This window comes from Rousettus aegyptiacus, unplaced genomic scaffold, assembly GCF_014176215.1.
Source record: "Rousettus aegyptiacus isolate mRouAeg1 unplaced genomic scaffold, mRouAeg1.p scaffold_m13_p_1, whole genome shotgun sequence".
Classification (NCBI taxonomy): Eukaryota; Metazoa; Chordata; class Mammalia; order Chiroptera; family Pteropodidae; genus Rousettus; species Rousettus aegyptiacus.
The window spans coordinates 175439861-175460959 of record NW_023416284.1 but is presented as its reverse complement, the minus strand read 5'-3'; the positions used below and the strand labels follow the sequence as shown (position 1 = coordinate 175460959).

General features: G+C 38.9%; 1 protein-coding gene across 18 annotated transcripts in view; it reads left to right on the top strand.

Moving 5' to 3' along the window:
* SYNE1 (spectrin repeat containing nuclear envelope protein 1) overlaps positions 1 to 21099 on the top strand; it is a 387933-nt gene that overhangs the window by 267647 nt on the left and 99187 nt on the right. For 11 of the 18 annotated variants that reach the window (XM_036222821.1, XM_036222818.1, XM_036222811.1 and 8 more), the window contains 7 exons: positions 232 to 423; positions 8479 to 8613; positions 9570 to 9679; positions 13676 to 13832; positions 15865 to 15996; positions 16198 to 16353; positions 16487 to 16696. In XM_036222821.1, the coding sequence (XP_036078714.1) occupies positions 232 to 423; positions 8479 to 8613; positions 9570 to 9679; positions 13676 to 13832; positions 15865 to 15996; positions 16198 to 16353; positions 16487 to 16696 (1092 nt within the window). Of the gene's footprint in view, positions 1 to 231; positions 424 to 8004; positions 8026 to 8478; positions 8614 to 9569; positions 9680 to 13675; positions 13833 to 15864; positions 15997 to 16197; positions 16354 to 16486; positions 16697 to 21099 lie in introns of those variants that run through there. The other 7 variants (XM_036222799.1, XM_016149167.2, XM_036222810.1 and 4 more) reach the window with 5 other exon arrangements.

Below are 21099 nucleotides of genomic sequence, written 5' to 3'. Positions count from 1 at the left end.
ATTTTCATTATATAATAGCTAATCTTAAATAAGAGAAAAATTAAGATGCTCAAGGAATTTTCAAAAACCCGTGTGCTATTCTTCAAGGCTATAGGAAAACTAAGGAAAAAACCCGTGAAGGCGTGTTCTTCTGGTGGAAGACTTGCGGAAGTGTTGTGTTTCGCTGTGAGAAACAGTCTTTGCAGAGGCTGCCAGAGTGTGTGAATGTCATCCTTATTTCTGTTGCCCCAGAACATGCTGGTGGAAATTGAGCAGAAGGTGGTGGCCTTATCGGAGCTCTCGGTCCACAACGACAACCTGCTTCTGGAGGGCAAGGCTCGCAGAAAAGACGAGGCCGAGCAGCTGGCAGCGAAGCTGAGAACCCTCAAGGGGAGCCTCCTGGAGCTGCAGAGAGCCCTGCACGACAAGCAGCTCAACATCCAGGTGAGGGCTGCAGCCTCTGACCGCGAGGCCGCCGAATGCTGGTGCGCTGCTGGCATGCCTTTTCTGAGCCTGCGCCCTGTCAAAGAAAAGGTGGGAATGACACGTGCCTATGAACATGCCCGCTCTACACAGACTTTGGCATAGATTTTTCAAATAGGTTTTATAAGGATTATTTAAATTATTTAGACCTGAAGATTATAATGTAGGAAAAGAAAAGAAATACCCAAATCTAGCTGACACACAGTTTAAAAAAAAAAAAAAAAACATTTAAACATAGGTCATGAATTAAGATGTCCTATAACATTTTTACATATTCTTCTTTTATTTCTCCTACATTCTACTCTTCAGATATACTCAGACTTTTTTTTTATTTAGGGCCCTCAACTTTAGGGTTGTATATTCCAGGTGCATTGAACCATTTGCTCTCATGAGGTGACCTTAACTTTCCCTTAGAGTGATGTTTGTTTTGTATTACTAGAGCTTTTGAGGGTAGATCATTTAACTTTCCTTTGATGTGACCCTTTCTGTATCCCTAAGTTTCAGATTTGCTTCTTTTAAAGGACATTCAGCTATGTTTCATTGGTTTTAAATGTTGTATGTAGTCAGAAAATCTCTAACCTTTAAAGGGTGGGTTTAGTCCATTTAAGTTTGTTGTGATTACGATATGTTCAGACTTTTATCATCTTACTTTTTGTTTTCTATTATTTCCTGCTCTTTCTACTATTCTTTCTCCTTTTTAACCATGTTTTAAGTGGTTTAATGCTTTTCTTTGTTGTTTTTTACCCTCCACTTTTTCACGTGTATATCTAATCAATTCTAAGTTTAAATCTTAATTCTCTCCAGATCAATATAAGAACTTTAAAACGTTTTTACTCAGATTTATCCCCATATGCCTTTCATACTGTTCTTGACCAATATTTCTATTTCGTTCTTTTTGTCCCTACAAAATAAATATTACTATTACTATCCTATTCAAAATTTAGCAGATATTTATTGAGAATCCACTATGTGCCAGCTACTATTCTATATGAAAGAGTGAAGGAGTATAAAAACCAACTATTTATATCTACATCTGTATACCTTATCTTCAAAGGATTATGATTGTGGGTGACAGATAATAAATGAAATTTAAAAATATTACTATCTATCTACTAAGGTAGAAGATGTGATAAGAGCTGCAGGTGAAATACCGTAAGTCAGGGAAAGGAGCGGAGATGGGGGCAGATTTACAGTTTAAGCAAGGTGGCCACAGAAGCCTCCCTCAGATTACCTTTGAGGAGTGAATCACGTGAACGTGAAGGGAGAGGGATCCAGGCACAGGGGAAAGCAGGTGCCAAGGCTCCCAGGTGGGATCATTTCTGCCACGTTCCAGGAGGCCCGTGTGGCTGGTGTGGAGTGAGCAAGCAGAGAGTGGTGGCAAATGAAGCCAGACAGGTAACAGGGGACCAGGGTACAAAGGCGTCATTGTAGATATCGCGTGAACTTTGGCTTTTACTCTGGGGAAAATGGGAAGCCATTAGGGTATTTGGGAACAGAGGAATGACAAGATCGGATTTCAACCACTGTAGGGGGTCAGGGTGGAAGCTGAGGGACCAGTTAGAAGGAATAAGGCAGAGTGTAGAGGCAGAGAGAGGTGATGAAAACTTCTCAGGTTCTGGGTAATTGAGAGGATGGAAGCTGTACCTGAGAAAGATTTGGGGGGAGAAAGAGTAGTTAGGTCAGTAGTTTAATTTTGGACAAGTTAAGTTTGAAATGTCTGCTAAATGTCAATGATACTTGGAATTCAGGGGAGAGACGTACACTGGAGTCGTCCGCCTGTAAGTGGCCCTTAAAAGCAGGAGACTGGATGAGATCACCAAGGGAGTAAAGACAGATAACGATGGAGGTCCTGGAACCAAGCCCTGGCACACTCTAGTGTTGAGTTTGGAAGATGTAGAGGATCCCGCAAAAAAGAAAGAAAGGAAGGAAGGAAGGAAGGAAGGAAGGAAGGAAGGAAGGAAGGAAGGAAGGAAGGAAGGAAGGAAGAAAGAAAGAAAGATTTAAAAGGAGAAACCAGTGAGGTGGGAGGAGGACTGAGATTTTGTTTCTTTGAAGGTCAGTGAGGAAAGATGAGGACTGACACCTGACCTCTGGGTTCAGCCATGTGCACATCTGTTTCGGTGGTGGAGCGGAGGCAGACAGCACTCTGAAATGAAAGTGAGATGGGGAGGCGGGGCGTGGGAGCGGGGCCCTGTGGTAACACAGGAGTCTCGCTGTAGAGGGGAGCAGAGGAAGGGCATTAGCTACACCAAGTGGGTCAGGAGAAATCCGCTTCATCTTAAGGTCAGAAGAATAATGACACGTTTCCATGTAGATGGAAAGAACTCAGCAGAGGAAAAATTGATGTTAAAAAAGTGAGAATGCCAAAACAGTTTTCTTCTGCCGGAGGGAGAAGGTAGAATCAATGAGGAGGGCGTGGTCTTAGAACTACAGTCTCAGGAGGGAGGGAGACGCCTGTACCTGAGTGCAGATGCTGGCAGGAGCCAGGGCGCAAATGTCGTGGTGGAGACTCAATGGACGTTCACTGTGATTCTGTCTATTTTCTCAGTGTAATGGTGTTTTTTTTTTTTTACACTAAACTACATATTTTCACTTTTTTGCTAAGCGTGCGATTATATGATCTGAAACATCAAACCTAATCTACAGCAGCTATTAGAAGCATTAGAAGGATTTAATAAGATGACTGCCTTAGTAAAAAGAGAAAACAGAGAATCAAAAAAAAAAAGTTAGAGAAATAATGTATGATAATTTCCCATCTATAATACCAACAAAATATGAAATATTTGGAATTTTGGCAAACATTTTAAAACCTGATACCAAAAATGTGAAAAAATTGAGATAAACTTTATTCTTAGATAAGAATACAATATTTTAAAGATATTGATTCTTCCTCTAATAGCACAGAAGTTTTTCTCAACTAAAATATGACCTGTATATTTTTAAAATGTGACAAAATGATCTGAGGCTTTCATGGAATAAAATAAACATGAAATAACCATAAAATTCTGAAAATGAAGATTTATAAGGAACTAATGAGTTTTATCATATATTAAAATACAATATTATAATTAAAATACTTCGGTATTGGCCAATAAATGGATGAACAAAAAATTAAACAGAATAAATATTCCAGAAGGAGGCTACAGTATATAAGGGAATTTGATAAATGATGTGGTGTTTTAAAACAGTGGATAAAATATGATTCACAATGCAAATAATAATAAAGTAATAGGTGATCCACTTGACATATAATAACCTGGATTTTCTATCTCATTCTTTTTTAGAAAAAAATGTGTCACAGGTGGATCAAAAATTTAAATATAAAAATTAAACCTGACAAGTTCTGAATATGTGGATATTAAAAAAAACAAAAACAAAACAAAACCTTAAGATGGAGAGAGTCTTTGCCAGAGTTTTAGTTTCTTTAAAAGTACTACACAAAAAATTTAAAAGTTCTGTATGACCAAAAAAATATTAACCAAATTAAAAGACATGGACGAAATGGGGAAGAAACTCTGAAATTCACGTAACAAGTAATTAATATTCTTAATTTCCACAAATCTTTCATAAATCAATAAGAAAAGGTCATCTAATACAAATATGGATAAAAAATATGATAATTCAAAAAAAAGAAATACAAATGGCCAATGAACCAATGAAAAGATATTTGAACTCACTATTGGAAAAATAAATACAAATAAAGACAAAATACAACTTTTCACCTTAAATTTATAGACATTAAAATGTACACTCAATCTGACTTTGTGAAATTCAAACAAAAAGTGCTAAAAATATGAAAGCTGAAGAAAACTAGGATGATTTTCAAACTGTAAAATTATATAATAGCTCCCTTAGTTTTATTAAAAGGCGTTATCAATCTACTGCATCCCCACTCCCCTGCCAAAATGGTAATGTGTGAATGCATTTAATTAATCTCCAAAGAAAGCAAAACAAAGGAAAAGACTTCAAGGTTTAATATCTGGGAGAGTTCTCATTTATAAAGCTCCAGTTGTACCCTCTCACCCTAGAGGCAGGTAGGAATGGAAGGGACAGCCTGACACACAGGCGCAGGTAGGGATTACACAGGTAGGGCAGATGCCTAGGCCTCAGGGGCCGGGGAGGGATGAGGAACGAGGGAAGCAGGCCTGGTCAGGACCTCGGCGAGCTGGTCTCCTGTCAGGGAAGCAGCTGCTACCCAGCTCCAGCGACTGTTCATACAAAAATTTGCAGGCGGCCTCGCTAGATCTTCCAGAAAAAAGGAATTTGGGATTTCTATCTAAAATCTCCTAATTTTGAAACAATGACATTTAATTCTAAAAATTTAAAACAATTTGTGTGACAAACAAAGTCTATCCAGAAGCCCGCCTTGGTTCCTGGGCTGTCACTTTGAAACTGCTGTCCTCAAGTCTCCCCCAGCTTGGTCCCACCAGTTATCAACTGCATGCCCTGGGGCGAGATCCTTGAACTTCCCTCACCTTTCTTACAAATCAGTTTTCTCATCCATGAAATAGGGATAATAATAGTATCTAATGTTAAAAAATTCCGCGGATTTCAACGCAAGTAATGCTCTCAGTTAAGTGCTCAAATCACAGCGAGTATAACAATTAATAACGACAGTTAACAGTTGGCACATCACATTCTTTGGGAGCCCAGGAACTCCTGACGGCCTGAAGGCCGGGTTCGAGACCTGTCAGGACTGGCCTGAGCACGCTGACAGCAGCTGCTCTGCTCCTGCCCAGCAGGTCTGGCTGTGGCTACAGAAGTTTCTCAGACTGAGGGAAGCCCTGATTCTGCCTGCAGGTGTAGGGAAAATGTGGTAGTGTTTTACCACACGGAACCTGGATATCATTTATTTTTAAAATATTTAAGAATTTCATCATCTTTCATCTTTAATGAGTTTCCAACATATACAATTTCGATAGGTTTTTTTTTTTTTTTAAATAATGAGAACTTTTCGAAGAGAGTATGTTTCCAACACTAGGACTACTAAAAGTCGCCCTGTTTATGGTGTTGCCATGAAAAGGCTCATTTCCCTTCATGTAGAAAATTCGGAGTTAATTGCAAATTAATGTTAATTGGAGGAAAAAAAAATGGAATGTAGACATTAGTGGGATTTGCATGATTCAGGAGAGTTGGAATACCTTCCTAGGTTGTGTATGGCCTTAAGTACATCCTTTCACAGTGCTACTTATCAATCAAATGGTGATATCTATTAAGGCCATTCTTTTCTAACTAATTGGACTTCCATTCATATCAATGAACACCCAATCTCTTTAGTTTCCCTCCCCCACCTCGCCCAATAGATTTCTTCTCTACATGAAGGGACACAGACTTGCCTATAATAATATCTCTTGAATTACCTTGTATCTTTCTTCATAAAAGTTTAGGTTACTTTCACACATTATTATCCATCCATGGAGCAGAGACTTAGCCCTATATAAATAATGAAATGCTTTACAAGTAAATGTTTTATGTCACATTTAGCGTTCCTCAATCCTCACTAATCCTTCAAAGAATGTTCCTGGCAAAAGTGATTACTGTTCTAGTATTTCCAAAATAAACAGCTTATATAGCTCCACCAAGGAAGTCAGAAGAAATCGCTGTACTTCCTAGTCAGGGGAGAAAACTATCATCAGACCTCAGAGAAAGTAATTATTATTTCATTTCTTCCCTTGGTGACTTCTAATCCTGAGGGAGAAGGGGATGAAATCTGAGCTGGATTCTTAATCCTTTTGTTTCCTGTGGTCCAAGTGTCATGTTTCAAAATGACTAAATCCGTCAGAGAAAAATTCACTAAATTAAAAACCAACCTAATCACCTAGAAAAATACATAGTAGGCTTCCACTTTTGATGCTGCATTAATTTCTTTTTCTCTAAAGCTGTGGATTCAGTGAGTCAAACATGACTCACCTTCTTAAGATTTTAAGTCTCAGAATCTGAGCATGTGCTTGTGCATGTAAGTGTGGGGAAGCTCTTCTTAAGACCCAACCTGCAATTGTCTGTTTTCCAAGCACAAATTTGGTGTCAAGTATTTGGAAGGAGAGCTCTTAGTCAGACAGAAGTAACCTGCCCGGAAGGAAGGGTGAGGCGGTGCTGAGAAGTTCCCATGTGAGTCTTCAGGCTCAGGCGGGGCTCTGCAAACAAACCCTTGCTGGGGAGCTGACCAGAGGGGAAGTGACTGGATCTCCTGAAAGAGAGTCAACAGGTCAAGGCCATGGCCACCGTTTCATTAGCTGGAGCGGCTCTGACTGGGGACAACTTCCAGTCTCGGGCACTGACTTCTTCTGGGGTCATTCTCTTCAGGTTCCTGTCAACCTGCGATTTCATCCTTGCCAGAAGATCTGGGTGCATTTTGAGTTGGGAGAGAATCTGTTTCATATAAAAACTTATGACCATCTGTCCTGGAAGAGGGTTCATCCACCCCACACCACCCACCTTCAGGAAATCCCTGTGTTTCTGAGGGAGGCATTCCTGGAGGAGTGGGGAGTACCCCAAACTCGGTGTCGCTGATCCCTCGTTCTGAAGGTCCTGCCAAGCGCAGATAGCATAATTTTGACCAATGGCACCCCCAGTTTCTTACCTACACCCATTCTCTGGCTGGGAGGCTGGATCGTCTTAAGGGAAAGGAAGTACCTATGAGCTAAGGTGGCCCAGAGTCTGAGAGGATCATATCACCTGTAGGTTTCATGGCTTCCTTCGGTTCATTTAGTTTCAAGCACCAATGCCAATGCTGCCAAGGGCATTATCTCAACATCGTCTCAAACATTTTAAATTTCATTATGACATTCTAATGAAGAAGACAGAAGGCTAAACAGACGCCATCCATTTCCCTGTAATAGTTAGTGTAAATTTCTGAAAGTTAGAGGAACTGAAGGGTTCTTATGGGCAGTCAAGCCAGATGAGCTGAAGCGGCTGGGTCCCATTTTGTGATGAAGAATCAGAGGACAGTAGCAGCAGCTCTGGAACTAGACGGCCGGGCGACGCCTCTGTGGCACCAGAGTACAAGATGCCCCGCTTCTCTGACCCCTGTGCTCCAGCCACACCGGCCCCTCCACTGCAGTTGCTCTGTGTGGGAGGCCAGCCGTCTGCCCCCAACAGGCTTTGCTCCAGCGGTTCCCCGGGCCTGGAGGGCCCTTCCCCACGTCTGTGCCAGGCTGCGGTTTCTCATTCGCTGCCCAGTGCAGTAGTCTCCTCTGAAGATGCCCCCCCCCCACCACCACTCTCTATCCCATCATCTAGCATCCTGTTCTCTGTCGCCCTCATCACCATCTCGCCTTGTCTTGTTGGTTTATTGTCCATCTCCCCAGCAGGGCCCTTGTCTGTCTCCTGCCAAAGTATCCCCAGCGCCTAGAACAGAGACTGACTGACAGACAGTGGGTGCCTAATAAGTATTTAGTGAATGAGTTATATTAACGTTGTGCAATTTTTTTTTTTCCTTTGACATACACACATACGTGAACAGTAAGGCTCGCGTTCAGAACTAATTCCATGCTGATATCAGTATGTGAGGGCCCTTGAAATTCCAGCAGCATAATCAAGCAGGAAGAGTAAATTCTTGCTGAGGTAATAATGAATGACTTTGTCTTCTTTATTTGACTTTTATCAAAGCCAGCAGTGCCAGCAGATGTCGGTGGGGACTGGTCCTGGTGGTAAGAGTAGAGGAAGTGAGATTTAGAGTTATTATATTCTTGTAAAAAAAATTTTGCAATAACATCTAGTGACCACATCAGTCAGCTAAAAAGCCTTGCCTCTAAATAGGCCGTTTCCCCCTTAAACAGGTCTGAGTATAATCATCTATTGACTAGTCTCCCTCCTGCAAATGCCCTGAATTCAAAGGGTTTTGCATTATCATTATTATTATTATTATTATTATTATTATTATTATTATTATTAAATGTGGTTTTACATCCAAATGGAACCACTTTGGTGTTACACAGACCACAGTAAAGTACTTGTCACTCTGCTTTAAGGTTTTCCTGTGGGTAATACGACTCTTGGTTTCCGCCTCGTTAAAAGCAGGGAACAGCACAAGAGGAGGAGGAGAATGACGCTGGCCTGACTGCCACTCAGAGCCCCGGCGTCCAGGAATGGCTGGCCCAAGCTCGCAGCACGTGGGCCCACCAGCGGCAGAGCAGTCTCCAGCAACAGAAAGTAAAGCACTTCCTACCTTTCTCTAGCCTGCAGGTCTGCCTAGCACATGCCTTGAGAGAAGTGTTTTAGAAGGTCGAGTTACCACTGTACTTAAACAGGGTACCCCTTCATCTTCTCTGGACAGAAGCAAGTCCTAGCTGTTTCAGGGTACTTACTGGGGACCACTGGAACGATAGGTCATTTTACAGTCTATTCTTCAAGAAAAGCTTTACAAATTAGAATAACAGTTAAAATCTGCCTTATCAAGGTTACCTACTTTATTTGCAGACTTGTCCCCATTTGAGTCTATTTTATATCATACAAACCTCAGAAAGACTCTGAGAATTGATGTCTGAGTTACATGGCTTTTTTTAATAAAAAAGAAATGCAATTTTTTTTCCCATTTTCAAGTCGCTTCCATCACAAAATAGGATCAAAAGTTTTGCCTAGTGAAATAAATGAGCTCTAATGAATAAGAATGGTTTCTCCTTGATACTTTAACTTTTTGTATAGGGCACATTAAAATATTTTACTTTTTCAAAGAGTAAAGGCATTTATCATAAATAATGGGAAAGTAAAACCGAATCCATTGATAATCACATTTATAAAGTGAGGGAATTAATGGGAGCTTCTGCTGTTCAGGATCTATCAGCTAGAACAAGGCAATGTTGACTTTGAAAAATCAAAGTCCATTTTGTACCACTTGAGGGCACCATCGCCCAGCAAAATTTTCATTTCTCATCGATTTTTTTTTTCCCCCAAGATTTTTCAGATATCTTTTCATCAAACCAAAAAAAGCTAGAGAGTACTTTGGAGAGCTATTTGAGCATTTACCTAAACCGCACCTTTTATGCACTGTGCAAACTTGAAAACTTGCTATGAGAGTTCTCTAAGAATTTTGTAGACGTAGACCTATAATTATAGGCGATACTCATAAGTTAGCAAAGATGTTTTCGTTTGTCCTTTTCCTTGAGCAGGAGCTGGAGCAGGAGTTAGCAGAGCAGAAGAGCCTCCTCCGTTCAGTAGCCAGTCGTGGGGAGGAGATTCTAACCCAGCAGTCAGCTGCAGAGACCTCTGGTGGCCTTGGGTATGTTTCAAAACACCTTAACTTTCTTTTCCCCTTTCTGTTTTTCTGACATTTGAAGAAATGTAAACACCTCACTCAAAATTTTACTTTAAACATCTGTAACATTTTAATCATTTTGTGTTCTCTTCATATTAAATTTACTTGCATTTTGAACATTTCGTTGCACAGCGTGAGTATAGCTAGTAATTATGATGGCTACCTCGTTTGCCCTCTTTCCAGTGTGCTCAATATATCTGTCCAGAGAAGATTACTTATGAGTTCATTCTTCAAAGTCAATTAAGAAGTACATTTTAAAATTAGATCCATGATGTTTCTAACAGCAAAACCTTTTTCTTACAAGAGCTTATCTTCCCCCTAATAATTCTGAAAAATGTGTGTGCCTACTAAATCTCTTGAATTTTCTTGATGATCTATTTCTATAATTTCTACCTGCAAAGTCATTGAGCTTTGAGCCCTGGTTTGGAGTTTTAGACTCAGAAAAGTAAAGGGTTAAAAGAAAAATTAAGGAAGTTGGAGAGTTTTCAAGTTGAAGATTTTGGTTTAGGTTGGAAGGAAAAGGAGCCGCAGCAGAGTGGAAGAATCCCTGTCTTTTGAGTCTGGGTTTTATTCTAGTTCTACAGTTATCCCCATGGATGAGTCACTGAGCTCTGAGCCTCAGTTTGCTTCTCCGTAGAAGTAGAATGACAATCGACTGACTACCTTGTTGCAGAAGGGTGTGGAAGCTGTGAATGTCAACTGAGAGGATGTATAGGAAAACTTTCTTTAACATCTAAAACCGAAAAAAAGAACTTTCAATGAAACCTCTGTGTTCCTATATTGCTAAAGGTTACGATTTAGTAGTTTCCTTCGGCAACTGTATGTAATACGGCAAATCGCTCTAACTCCGCTGGCTCTAGTTCTTACTTCTGAACACTTTTGTAGAGGAAATAACCTGAGGGAAGAATATTATTTATGATACCAAATAATTGAAAAGGTAGAAATGCCCACTGGTATGAAAAAAGTCTAAGAAAAAATTTGATACATTGATAATCTTAACAAAAGTTTCTATAACAATGTCAGAAAATGTATCTATGATACTAAGTACATATGTGATATAAAATTGAATGGGTAGTGTATGTATGGGTAAGAACCAGAATTAAAAGTAGATTATCAAAACTAACTTTGGAGAGGGCATATTTGGGGATTTTCTTCCATTTTTTTCTGTTTAATAAATGCTAACATATGTTGCTGACATATAACAGAATCGAGTGTGTGTGTGTGTGTGTGTGTGTGTGTGTGTACTTAAGAATTCCAGGGGCAAAATGATAGGGAGAAACCAAATACAATAGACAAATTATGACAGAATACATAGGAAATAGGAAGGCATTCAAGGAAAGAAAAATAAAACAAAAAACAGCAAAAAATTTGATAGAACTAATAAATATCCATTTAAAAGAATAGGAATGAATACTACTATCACATCTATAGTCAGAAATTCCAATAAAATAACCCCAAATCTGTAAAAATTGTGCTAAAATATAATGGGGTTTAAAAAGTCTCTGCCGTCCATCATACTTAAAAATGCCATTAAGACCGTAAATATGTGTCTGTAAATTCAAAATGACAAATGCCATTCTTTCCACGCTGATTCTGAGTCATGACTTACCTTCACTTTGCATTTCCTGTCCTGATTCCAAATCTCCTAAGATGTGTATTCATCCCTCATAGTTTTCTGAACATTTTCACCGAAGGCTGATACTTTTTCTTTAAACAAAGAACCCATCCACACACTGGCACCTCATCATATGCATAGTCACAAAAAGAAGTAGAATGACTCTTCTACAGCTTTCTTACTATGATTTTTTTTGTTTCTTTTTTTGGTCCTTAGCTCTGGAAAAGACCCAGATAAAAAGCAAAAAACTATAAATTGCTCTTCCAAATATAAAAATATTTTAAAGAGAAATTTGCCATGTGATAGCGACATTCTATACAAGATTCACTTTAAAGATTCTTATAAATTCTTTAATTTTTGTAGAAATTCTTTGGAAAAGTCACCTTTAAATCTAGTTGATTACAGTTCAAGCCACTGGGTGAATATACCAAGCAAACAAACAACCATAAATTAAGCAAAATCCAGAAGCCAAAAGAAAAAAATATGCATTATACATATTTACATAAAATATTATATATTTATTTTTAAAAAAACATAATAACATTACTATGGGAAAAACCTTATATTCAGCCTTTAATTTATTAACTGATTTTTAAAGACTGTCAATTGTGAATTGGTTTATATGAGAAAACCCCAGTGGGAGGGGCATGACCTGCTTCAAAGGTACTAATGTAATATATAAAGAATAGGAACTATGTGACATGTCAGAGGATTGATGGAGGGACCCCTTCCAAGATTACCAAGAAAACTCAACTGGACATTGATATAAATAGCAAAGGAAAGAAGAATATTTTTCATGAGAAATGAAAAGCTATGGTCTAATTTAAGACTGATTTGCTGGTGATATGTTATATGTGTCAATAATTGAATATAAGAATATAGAGAGTAAATATCCGCTGGTTCTAAATTGTTTTACAATCATAAATGAATTAAAAGTGATGAACTATAGTCCACCATCACAAAAGATAGTGCAATAAAGGTATTTAATTTCACAAATACTTTATGACTTTTTTTTTAAAGATTGTTTAAAAACACACAGAAAAGTCCAGAGACTAATAAAATAAACAAACTAGAGGTATCAATTTTATTTTGGTATTTTTTCACTCAACATTACTTTTTTTAGCTCCATATTGATACACATAGATCTAGTTCTTTCATTGTAACTACTTAATTGTATTTCATCTTGTGAACATAATTTATTCACCCATTTCCTTATTTATATCATTGCCATTTCTTTTTTATCTATTACTAGCATTGTTGAACTTAACCTTCTTATAGATCTCTAACTGCACAAGTGAGATAGATTCTCTAAGTTATATCCTAGGAGTATAATTCCTGTATCATAGTCTTGTAGATAACATTTCTTAAGGCTTAACATCAACAGACTTATCTTAAAAAAAAAAAAAACCTATTGTATTCAATTATTCTGAGAAGAATTGGCTTCCGGTGATGCATAGTATTATCCTGCCAATGAACTTGTAATTTTTTTCTATTTGATCCAAAGTTTCTGTCAAAATAATAATTACTGTCTAATGTGCCTTCCAGATGTCATCATTCTAGTTAGGACTTCAAAACTCCTGCTAAATTAGGAGCTATTAGAACTTGGGTCCTCTAGATTCTTTTCATTAACATTATCATTGTCATCACGCTCCAATTACTGAGTGGCTGTTATTTGCCAGATAGGGTTATAGGCAGCGTGCATCTTCTCTTACTTTAATTCTCATAACTCTGCAAAATAGATCCACCTTCATTATAAAGATGAGAAAACTGAGGCTTAGAGAAATGAAGCAAATTCTTCAAAGTCAATACATCTAATGGGCTAGAGCCAGGGATTCAAACTCAGATCTGTCTCATCCCATAGGCCGTAGTCTTTCTCGGCTGTCACGCTGCTGCCTGCCTTTAAGGGTGATGTGCAACCCCTTTCTTCCGTATTTCTTATTTCTGTTCCATAGTTTGTTTGTTTTGTTTTGTTTTGTTTTGACTCAAGGTAAAAACTCTTAATAGACGAAGTAGCATTTTTACTGGTTTTGGATTACTTCGTGGGCTATTTGTCAAAGTCCACACACTTTGTGATTCTAAAAGTTACAATTATTTATATCTCAAATACTGAGCTATTGTCAGTGTATGTTTTTAAGTATTGTGCTCATGGTTCAGTTATGAGTTAAGAATATATTTGTTTTATGGTTAGTCTCACATTTTCTACTTTAATTTATATTTTAAAATGTAAATTAATGACTGAAATAATCTGGTTCCAATTTTAGAGGCCAGATCTAGTACATACAGTTAGTTACCTAGAACTTACCACTTTTTTGCACACATTGTAAACTTATTTATTCTTCTAATAGCGAAAAACCTGATGTGTTATCCCAGGAGTTGGGGATGGAAGGGGAGAAATCTCCTGCTGAAGACCAGATGAGAATGAAGTGGGAAAGCCTACATCAAGAATTTAGTACAAAGCAGAAACTACTACAGAATGTTCTGGAACAGGAACAAGAGCAAGTGGTATCAAACATTTTGCTTTTCTATATTAACTCATATAAAAGATGTACAACTTTGCTGAGAGAATATAACTATACAATCATCTACATGTTTATCAATTTCAAAACCAGACATGAAACAAATGATTCATCCTGCATTTTTCTTAACGACAAGCCTGTTTCCCCTAATAATGTTAAATTTATGTGTGAAAATTTGATTTCTGGATATTGTTTTCCTTGGGGATAATTAGTATTTTGATTACTCATTAACCTATCATTAAATTTTCAGTGGCTTCCATTTTTTCACAACTTTAAAAATTATGGATGTAAATCAAGGATTATATATCTAGGACAAAAGAAATATCAAAAATATAGAACTAAATTGTCAGGTTATCTTATTTTTCATCACAACTTCCAGTGTTTAATACTTTCAGAAGCATTTCTTAATGAGAAATGTTGGGATCTCGGGGGGCCTAAAAGGGAGAGGAAACCAGTGATCAGCTAGAACTGTCACTGTGACCCATCTGCATTCTGGGTCCTGAGATGGGCAGGTGCTGTGTGGTGCTGGACTTGGTTCCATTCAGCAAGTCAAGTCCAGTGGAATTGAAGATAGCAACAGAAGGTCCCAGGGAGATAATTACTCTTAGTTCACTCTGAGCATAAGCCAGAGGGTCAGACGAATCGACGCCTTGCAGAGCTAGTGAGAGGGGCCAGGAACCCAGGCAAGCCTGTGATACTCACCACAGCTACGGCCCAAGCAGGATTTTGAAGATGGAAACTTAGTCCTGGGTCCTGAACCCACAGTGCTCACCTGGAGCATTTCCTAACAGTCATTTTATCAGAGTAAATTCTAGGACTTTACTTTGGAAGCTGCTGTTCTCATGGCTCTGGGCAAGATTACCTGAGGGGTTGGGAGAGGCTGAACCTCGGATGAAGGGCGTCAGTCAGTGCAGAGTATCCGAGGAGGGCAGGCAGGAGCTGACAGAGCAGGTGCTGTGAAGCAAATACAACTGCCAGGATGGTGATCTAAAGGTCGTAACGTGTCCCCTCATCAATGGGGAACCTCCTCTAAGTCCCTCCAGAGCCATTCATTTCTACCTCATTTTGCTAAATCTTACGGCATGCCACGCTTCCTCACTCTCTTTCTCTGGCGAAGGGCCTTCTTGGCCACCGTCCACAGGAATAGTCCCAGCTCTGGCCCTGGGGAGTACAAAGCTCCGCTCCCAGAGGCAGTTGTCCCAGACAAGTGGTGCCCTATGTGTTTGCATGGACCCCCTGCCTGTGTTTGCATTAAGCCCTCTTCACACCCCTGATCGAACATTCCTCAGACTCATAGCCTGAATTCTTGGATTTCTGCTTCAGACGTAGCCCTCCGGGGCCCGATGGCTATCTCACCTTCGTGTTATGGTATTCCCCGATCCCTCTGACTGCGGGGCTATTTTCAGTCCTAAATCAGGGGTCGCAGTCTTTTCCAACTGTCTTACTCAGATAAATCTGGGATATTTCCGGTAATATTCCACGTTTGTTCTCCATTCATTAAATGTGTTATTCAATGTGCCCAGCCCCTGGACTCCACCTATAGTCCGTTCACCTGGAAGATGGGATTCATCCAGCACTGCAGACTTACGGGCGTCTCGTCCGCCACCTGCTCTAAGCTCGGAGAGCCCCTTCTTCTCTCCGTCAGTCCATGCTCGCACCCTGGCGTCCTCCACGGGACTTACAGGGGAAACCTCCTGCTGCCACTGACATTCCCACATGACACCTGGACTGTTAAAGTTGAGGTTCATGTCCGTGTCTCATTTCCCTGTGGAGTTGGAACCGGAAAGCATTGACCGTCCTTTATTTTATGACACTTGATGAGTCATTTCTTTCAGGAATCATTGGTCATTTGCACAGAGTGCCTCTTAAGCTCTTTGGTGTGAGGAAGGGAGAAAAGACAGGGAAGAGGTTTTCACAAGGCCAGATTGTCCAGCAAATGCTCCGATGTGAGCAGTTCTAAATGCAAACATGCGGACGTGGTGCGCACTGTCCTAACTCAGCTGCCCGTTTGTCTCCAGCTTTACAGCAGGCCCAGTCGGCTCCTGTCTGGAGTGCCACTGTACAAAGGCGAAGGGCAGACCCAAGACAAATCTGCAGTGACTTCTTTGCTGGATGGATTGAACCAGGCCTTTGAGGAAGTTTCCTCCCAGGTAGGGCTGTGCTCCTGGTTTGCTCACAGACCTTGACCTCCATGAAGGTGTTCCACCATGGGTATGAACCGTTGAGACCCGACCCTAGTAAACGGCCCTGAGACGGCATGGCTCCTTGGATCCCAGAGTCTCCTCCTGATATTTGATTTCTCAAAACGCCGGAATTAATTACTGTCCCTGCCCTCCTTTTGTTTTCCTCAGGGTGGAGGGACAAAGGGACAGAACATTCACTTGGAACAGAAGTTATACGATGGGGTCTCGGCCACCTCTACTTGGTTGGATGATGTCGAAGAACGTTTATTTGTTGCCACAGCACTTTTACCGGAAGAAACAGAAACTTGTCTCTTCAACCAAGAGGTAAGTTTGGCAGCTTGTGCCTGTGAGTGTATGATGTTACAAAGCACTTGACTCTCCATGAGGAAAAGACTTGATTTGTAGGCAAGTGGATGGTGCTAACCATTGACATGTTCTTCTCTTTTATCAAACTTAGACTCTTGCCAAAGATATTAAGGAAATGTCTGAAGAAATGGATAAGAACAAGAACTTGTTTTCCCAAGCATTTCCGGAGAATGGTGATAACCGTGATGTTATTGAAGACACTTTGGGATGTCTTTTGGGAAGGTTATCCTTGCTAGACTCAGTAGTGAATCAACGATGTCATCAGATGAAGGAAAGACTGCAGCAGATACTAAATTTCCAGGTAAATCATTATCGAGATGTTTGACCATTCCCCAGCTATGTTCAGTCATAAGCAGGATGTCTTACTGAGGTATGATCTAGACCTATTTTTTTTTCCAAATGTGCCATGAAGAGCAAGAACACTACAGAAAAGCAAGAGAATTGAACCTGAGGATCAGAAAACTAAGAGTTTTGTGCTCCTAGAAATGGACAGTTGGGAAAACCAGCCAAACAAACTAAGGGCTGAAGAGAACTTTAAATTCAACCACACATTTATATTATAATTTATGACACGTTATATTATAATTTATGGCACATTATAATTATAATGCCCCATTGATAATAGTGGAGTTTAAAACATATGACCAGAGAAACGTGGAGAAAGGGCTATTGGCGCAGAATGAACCCTACACTTCAGTATCCAGGCCCATCGAAAGTGACTATGGCCTCACATCCTGCCCATTTTAAAATACATTATATTACTTTCCAGTCCAGCTCCTCAGACTTACTGCCTTTTAGCCAGACTGGAGTTCTGTCGCCGCCTGAATAACCGTGTGCTTATAGAACTTTCCCGATGATGGCGAACTTCAACTAACGCAAAAGCTGCTGAGAAACTTTTAGCGTTGACTCTCATTCCTAATAAAAAGAGCCCTTTGGGACTACTTAAGTTTTAATTGAATTTTATTTTAACAAACATAGACGTTTTATAAAATAGATACATGTCATTAAGGCCAAAAATTTGATGTAAAAATTTTGAGTCGCAAATAAAATACTGTAAAATGCTAAATAAATGTGGCATTATCCAGGAAACACTGAACATTCTAGATATTTATCTAGAGGGGCAAATTACCACTGCCTTCCAGTAGTTTATGTTCTTAAAACTACAATGTAAAATCATCACGAATATTTGTATATCATTTTTTATTCACAAAAATTTTTCGCATGTATTTTTGTCTTTCATCTTCATGCCATCCCTATTAGCTAAGCACTGTCCTAATACTTATTTTGCAAAGTTGGAAGAGCAAAAATTAAGAATAGTGTTTCGAAGCGAACCCTCCCGTGTTCAAATTCTGGCTTTGTCACCAACTGCTGCATAATCTTAGCTGCTTCTCTAAGCTTTAGCGTCCGCAGCTATTAAATCACACTCGTAGTAATTGCCTCAAAGTGTTTTGTGAGGATAAATGAGTTAAAATGTGTAAAATACTTTGAACAGTGCCTTAAACGTATTAAACACTCAGTAAGTTTTGTTATTATTATCGTTGGTATTAATAGTAGTATTTATTATAATAGATTAAGATCTGAAACTGATGGAAAGATTCAGTTACGTCTCCGAGGTTATTATTGAATCATCAAGAACTAAAGCCAGAATTCGACTCAGCTTGTTTTTATATTTTATATCATTGGGCTGATGGAAGGGGGTCTGGCGAATAACCAACCTATTCAAGATGTATTTTGAAGGCAGAATCAATAGGAGAGCATTGATAGTTTGTCGTTGGTTTGGATATGGGGAATAGTGGAAAGGGGACAGCTGAGGAACTCCAGGGACTCTGACTTGAGCATCTGGGGGGTGTTGAAGGACAGAGAAGGCTGCTCATAGTGATGCCTTTGACCACTGGGCAAGGCCAGGTCACTAGCCATACCATTTTTGGCTGGGCAAGGAAATGGGGTAGAATTAAGGTATCAGGTGAACGGTCGCTGCAGACATTTGTGCTTGCAAGTCTGTGGCCTGAGGATTGACTTGAACTGGATAACTGCATTTGTACCTGTTATATTGTGTAGCACATAGAAAGGACTGAGCATTTCACTGGGAGTCAGGAAAAGCCGGGGTTGATTGCTTGGGCGTTTTGTTTTGGATGCAAGATCTGATTGCATGTACATGTAGACACAGTATGTCTAAAATCATAACTTATGGGAACGATTTCGTTACTCTGAAATTCATCTTATATAAAATAACGCACTGAGTTTTAGCGGCAGTCTAGTCTATCAGCCATGAATGAAGTTGAAAGTGCAAATGTGTTTATCTCGGAGGCATATTTCTCTTTTTCAAATCGCCTTTACGATGTTAGTATCTTTGATACATTAAAATTTGATTGGTTATAGAGTTGGTGAGGGTAAAATATGAACTAAGCATGAATGTTCTGGAAATTATTTTCTGTAGAGGACCAAGAATAGAACATGTAATCGTGAGATCTCTCTTTAAATAATGCTTTCTATTTTTCTATTGCCAACAAGTTTTTACATGCCGATGGCCAGCTCATGAACAAAAACATAGTTTTAAATGTTCGTGTTCTAATTAAATTGAGAGAAAAGTTTCAATGTTAATGTAATTAAAGGTCAGGTCACAAACCACTTAATTTTACATTGCACCAAGCACCCGGCACGCTGTCAGGGCTCAATAGCTATTGGAATAATATGCCTTTACTTTCCATTTACCTTGGAGTGTTAGCTTTTGCCAGACTGCTACTATCCTGCACTCAACAGATGACCTGGAAGAATGTATAGATATTATAGAGATGTATATTATCTACTTGGAATCAACTATTCTATATTTTTAAAGATTTTACCCAAACACTTAACCCCAAATTAATATCCTCGACATTTTTATAGTTGAGCATGTTAAGTTATTTTAAAAATGAAAAAAAAAAATGAAAGAACTCCTTATTAAGTGAGATGGGCAGCACAGATGATTTTAAATCTCGAAACTTTCTGTGGACCTGTTTCACAAACAGCTGGAATCCTGCCTCTTTCTGCTCTACAACTATTTCCAGTCACTATAAGAAATAAACTTGCGATGTCTGTTATGTGTGTAATGAATAGATACTTTAATGGTCCTGCTTTATCACAAGTGTAATAATAAGAAATAATTAAAGCCTTTGGAGTCCATTTTTAAGAAGTTATCAACATCCATATGATTGTCGGCAACTCTTACAGTCTTTTATTTAGTAATTTTTAAATCAGTCACGTTCTCTGCTTTCTTGTCTTCTCGACAAGTCTCTTCCAGTGATTAATGTGGCTTTGAGAAGTATGAACTGGTTTCTATTACCCTGAATAGAATATAATTAAGATAGAAAATTTGCTGTTAAAAAATGTAAAGATGATATACAGAAAATATATGCGCACTCTTTATTACTAACTCATGTTATGTTATTTAGATTTATCTACTCATTCAGATTAACTGAAGAAATGTCGTTCTAAATATAAGTAAATAGTAGAGATTTTGTTTATTGTTAATCTTTTCGAATGAATGGGAAACCTCCTTTTGTATGCACACAAATACACGTCACCACTCCAATGCACCACGTGGCCTCACCTTGCACATAGGTGAATAATACAAACATCATCATGACTCATAAGCGAAACCCTGTTTCTGCCACTATTTTTCAGAGCTATAATTATAATTTCCTATTTAGTTTGCAGCTAGGCTTACAGATTGGTTTGGGTTATGGTTAGTGACATTGATGGCCTCTTTGGATCATATTCTTTTTTTCTAATTATCATGTTCAGTGCCATTTTTTTTTTTTAATTTCACTGTATAATCCACTCGCTGTTTTGCTTTTTAGCCTTGCATTTGGTGTGATAATGTTCCCCCACAACCTTAAAGATGTTTTTTCTCCCTCGGTGTGATTATCCTTCTCATGAGGCTGTCAGGGTGTCTGCATCTTGGTGATGTGCGCTCGCATGTGATCGGCCCCGCCGTGAAGAGGATGGGATGAGTCCAGCTTTGGCCTGTGTTGGACAGGCAGCCCATCACATACATTTCCCGACCGATAAGAAATCGAGCTGTGTTGCTGCTGTTTTAGGGAGGGGAATTAAAAATTGTATCATTTGAATTGTGTTCTAGTTCATTATTCTCTTTAGAATTGAGTACCAAAATTCTGATAGTTATCTCCTGTTTGTACAAATCTAATGCAGTATAAATATATTTGGACTATTTAGTGAGTAAAGTTTATGAGCAAAAGGCTTAGCCTAGGTCTTTTTGTGTTGTTTATTAATATGTCTTTGGTTGTCATGAACAACAGTCGTTTTCTAAACTTCTGGATGGCTTTTTATAAGCTTGTGCAAATTCTTTGAAAATAGGAGAAAGCAGGAAGTGAGGGAGAGAGGGAAGGAGATGAGAGTAGAAAAGGAATCATATTATTCTTAGAAATCTGGTTTTTTCCCGAATCAGGATAACATCTATAGGTTGTTTTACTAGGTAGAATTCACTAGTGGAACATTCCTGCTGTACTGTTTAAAAATGCACGTTTATTTCAGACATAACAAGAAGATTAGAGTGACCAGTATAGCTTTTTATTTGTATATTTTCTTTCCATTTGTATTGTGTTGAAAATGATTTATGCATAACAGATTTTTCAAAAATTAATTTTAGCGCTTTGATAAATTGTTATCCATTTCTTTTATCTTCTCATGGCACAGTATTGTTTT